The sequence below is a fragment of the Aplysia californica genome, unplaced genomic scaffold (assembly GCF_000002075.1).
Source record: "Aplysia californica isolate F4 #8 unplaced genomic scaffold, AplCal3.0 scaffold00386, whole genome shotgun sequence".
NCBI lineage: Eukaryota > Metazoa > Mollusca > Gastropoda > Aplysiida > Aplysiidae > Aplysia > Aplysia californica.
In genome coordinates, this window is record NW_004797656.1 from 600,244 (window position 1) to 604,315 (window position 4,072).

General features: G+C 42.1%; 1 protein-coding gene across 1 annotated transcript in view; it reads left to right on the forward strand.

The window, feature by feature from the left end:
- Positions 1-2,837: 2,837 nt before the first annotated feature.
- Positions 2,838-4,072, forward strand: part of LOC101849554 (bcl-2-like protein 2) — a 31,165-nt gene continuing 29,930 nt past the window's right edge. The window contains exon 1 of the mRNA XM_005103695.3: positions 2,838-3,597. Coding sequence (XP_005103752.1) covers positions 3,130-3,597 — 468 coding nt within the window. The 5' untranslated portion in view covers positions 2,838-3,129. The remainder of the gene's footprint in view (positions 3,598-4,072) is intronic.

Consider the following 4,072-nt stretch of genomic DNA (forward strand, 5'->3'; position numbering starts at 1 on the left):
TAAAATCGATAAGAGTAGGCTTTGGCCGCCACCCAGGCAAAATTCAAAATTTCCTACCAACTGAAAAAGTTTAATTGTGTTCCGCGCGCTCATATGACCTTATGCAGTTGCGATCGCCGTAAAACACTTTTAAAAAAAGAAAAGAAAAAAGAACATACAGTCGAACCTGTGTAGTAAGAGGAATTGTAAGGAAGCCGGAAAAAATTCCGTCTTAGACAGGGTAATTTAGGGGGAGATGGAGGTTGAAAGGGGGGTTCAAAGGCCCAGCCGTAGGATCAAGGATTGCTTGTCCGATTGTCAAGCAGTAGTCAAAATTTCACACCTCTCAATTGCTATCCTGTCTGATAATGACATGAGTCAGTCTTACTTATCCAATTACTATCAGTGCTTGCCTTTCATAGGACCACTGTTTGACCCATTAAAAACAGAAACGTTTGAACATCTCCCTTGCTTCCATCCTTAGCCCCACCCACCAATGCCACCCCTTACTGTCATCATTGTAACAACGATTCAAGGAACTCTTTTCTCGGCTGGCCATACGATCAGGACGGCAGGCATTGGTCAATCTAATTTCACATCTCTGGCTTCTGGACCCAGGAAAGTTTCCGTAGTGGCTCACTACTCGAGCTCTCTCACGGGCAGTCGTGAGATTTCACACCCACACTTCACTGACCACCCGCATCGCTCAGGGCGCACATGATGGGGTAACATCACAGAATTCTACACTTTAAGTGTAGAATTCTGTGGGTAACGTCAATCTAGGAGTTTAGAACTAACTTTTCATCTCCTTGGGTAACATCTACCCCCAAATTGCACCCCTACTCCCCTTCCTCACCCAGCCGCAAGACCATAGCATTAGTTTAGAGTCAGCAGAACCAAACTTGCGAGTTTTGTTTCAAATCAGGGCTGAGCGGGCAAAACATTTTCCGTCTTAGACAGGTGAAATCCTCGGAAGGGAGCGGATTTTTCTTTCCGTTTCAGCATTGGACAGGTTCCCATTTTATACAGGTAATTAAAGAGGAATATAATAATATCAAGGGGAAGCGGGGAGATTCTATTAAGACAGCAGGTTTCCGCAAAGGCAGGTTCGACTGTATAGCGTCGTTCCCCATAATATTAATAATTCAAATTCATGTTAAACCTTTGTTCATGAAAGCCTATAATATTATTATCCCCCAAAATAGGGAGAGTAACTGTGATTGATACCTTGCACTTAACGACATAGAAAGTACAAAGTAATTGTGTCCCTTGATTTAGCTTCTGAAGAAGAAGAAGAAGGAGGAGGAAGAAGAATCGGCGTCGGGTTATCCTTACCTAGTAGTAGGTAGTAGGAATCGTGGTTTTGTTTTGTGAACAAGCTCTTTGCATGGAGCAATCCTATTTTTAGATGTGCCGCTCTCTAGGCCGTATATTATATTAATACTCAGTTTCAACTTAAAATACTCAAAAAATGAAATCGAAAGCTTGATAAATCAATATAAGGTAGGGTCATAAACCCACTGGGGATTTTTGTTTGTTTGTTTTCTTTCTTTCTTTTTTCTTTTTCTTTTTTAAGGACGGCCAGGCTTGTTTGTGACTAGATTTTTCAGTAGTTCCCCCCCCCCCCCCCTATTTCATGCTTCGTCATAAATCTTTACTCAAGGAATTAAAAGGAAGGTGGGTGGGATGAGGTGGGGTTGGGGATTATGATGAGACAAACCTGACCCGACAGCTCGTTGTCTTTGATTTCAATGAAATCCCTCACCCCCCCCCCCCCCCACCCCCCAAACAAAAATTAGTTTCAAGTAGGACATTAGGAAACACGTAATCTCCCTAGTGAGTATGAGTGCGCATGCGTATTAGAAAGAAAGAAAGAAAAAAAAAGAAAAAGACAGACAGATAGACAGACAGACAGATAGACCGACAGACATACATGTACATATTAGATAGATAGATCTAGATACTGAGACACTGAGAGAGACAGCAGAGAGAGACACATCAGAGAGAGAGAGAGAGAGAGAGAGAGAGAGACAGAGACAGAGAGAGAGAGACACAGAGAGAGACACAGAGAGAGACAGAGAGAGAGAATATATGCTTGTACTATATGTGTGTGTGAGTGAGTGAGTGAGTGTGTGTGTGTGTGTGTGTGTGTGTGTGTGTGTGTGTGTGTGTGTGTGTGTGTAACAGAGCCAGAGTGTGTCAACGTGAAAACAGTTGATGTTCACGCTGTAGCTCCAACATGACGTATTCTGTATCAGCGTAATTCCGGAAGATCCCCACAAGCACAGACTTTATAATTACGATTTTACAATAATTGTCAGCGTACCCTGAACGAAAGGAAGCAGTGTTGGTAGGCCTTTATAGTAAATGTCTTCTCAAGCGAAACAAATGGATTAACAGTATACATATAGGAGATAGTAAAAGTCGAAAGCAAATAAATAGTCAATTAAATCATATATAGATCTAGAGTCTAGGGGGAAACCCCCCCCCCCCAAAAAAAAAAAAAAAAAAAAAAAAAAATTCACAGAACGACAGTAGCAACGAAATGAAACAAATCAGATTGAAACAATGACCATACACCCAACGATTTTATAACCAATCACCAGAAACCATCGACCGAAAATGCCCCCCCACGAAAACAACAACAAAAAAGGACATCACTGAACAAACTGTAGGTCCCTATTGCATTTATTCCGGGTTCCATTTGGAACTGCTGAAAATTGAACCACAGTCATGGTCTACAAGTGAATCTCGTAGATAGACTATAAATTCATAGGTAAAATCCCTGTTTAATTAAAAAGTCGCGTACAAAGCCTTGCCCTCATATCAGCCGGTGTACACACCGTTCTTCTACTGCGCCTGCGCGCGGTTAGCTGACTGAATGAACCCCTCCTCACATAGGCCTACAGGCCGCGACTCCCTGCCTCAGCCCTCCCTCAGTCGCTACTGCTAGTCGCTGAATGCTGAAGACGACAGACGCATTGTAGAGTGTAGAGTCAGTCTACGCCTAGGCCTTGTATTTGTAGTGGAGGAGGCTACAGGATCTCGTCTTGTTTTGGCTGTGTCGACTGTCTGTGGAGTACCCGAAAGCAAAGTGAATTAGATGAAAGCTGTAATTTATGAAGTGAATTGTTTTGTTCTGAAGCTGCGATGGTTAAGGAAATAGATGTCGTGGGTGTGAATAAGTCTTTTCAGACGATGGAAGTGGAAAATACTCGTGCTATCGCCGAAGATTATATAAAATATCGCCTTCAATCAAGTGGGTTTGTATGGGAAAATGGCCGGCAGGGAAATGTTACGCCCAACTCAGTTGAAGCTGCGATGCGGAGCCTTGGTGATGAATTCGAAGAACGTTTTCGGAGTCATTTTGACGATATGATTGGACAGCTACACGTTACGGAAGATAATGCTCATGATACATTTTCTTCCATCGTCTCAGAAACCTTCTCTGATGGTGTAAATTGGGGCCGTATTGTTGCTTTGTTTGGATTTGCTGGTCGTTTTGCTGTACAGTGCTTTGAAAACAATTTGCCTCACGTAGTAGATAATATCGTAGAATGGGTCACAGCATATGTGGATAATAATTTGAGTACGTGGATGTCATCGCATAATAACTGGGTAAGTCCATTAAGACTAAACTAAGTTAATCATGGCATTTGAATTTGAACTTCCTGAAGTTGCATTTTTGCGGTATTTTTTTACTTTCCCTCCACCTCCAGTCTCACACTTAGGCTAGATCTAGATATATCTAGATTCTAGATATCTAGATCTAGATCTAGGTCTAGACTCTAGATCTAGAATCTAGCTACCAGTTGTTCATTTGTTACTAGAGTGACCTAGAATCTAGATCTAGATCTAGATCTAGATCTAGATTTAAATATTGATGCGCTGAGCACGAATATCTAGATTCTAGATTTACTTCATTTCAGTCGCAAATGAATAGTTTTTGAAATACGAAGTGTATACAGACCCGGTAACCGGGAACAAAGTCACGAAGTATTCAGACCCGGTAGGGGAACTCTTTTGTAATTTCGGGAAGTTTCAGCCCCCAGACCCGGTAGAAATCTAGTGTGTGTGTGTGTGTGTGTGTGTG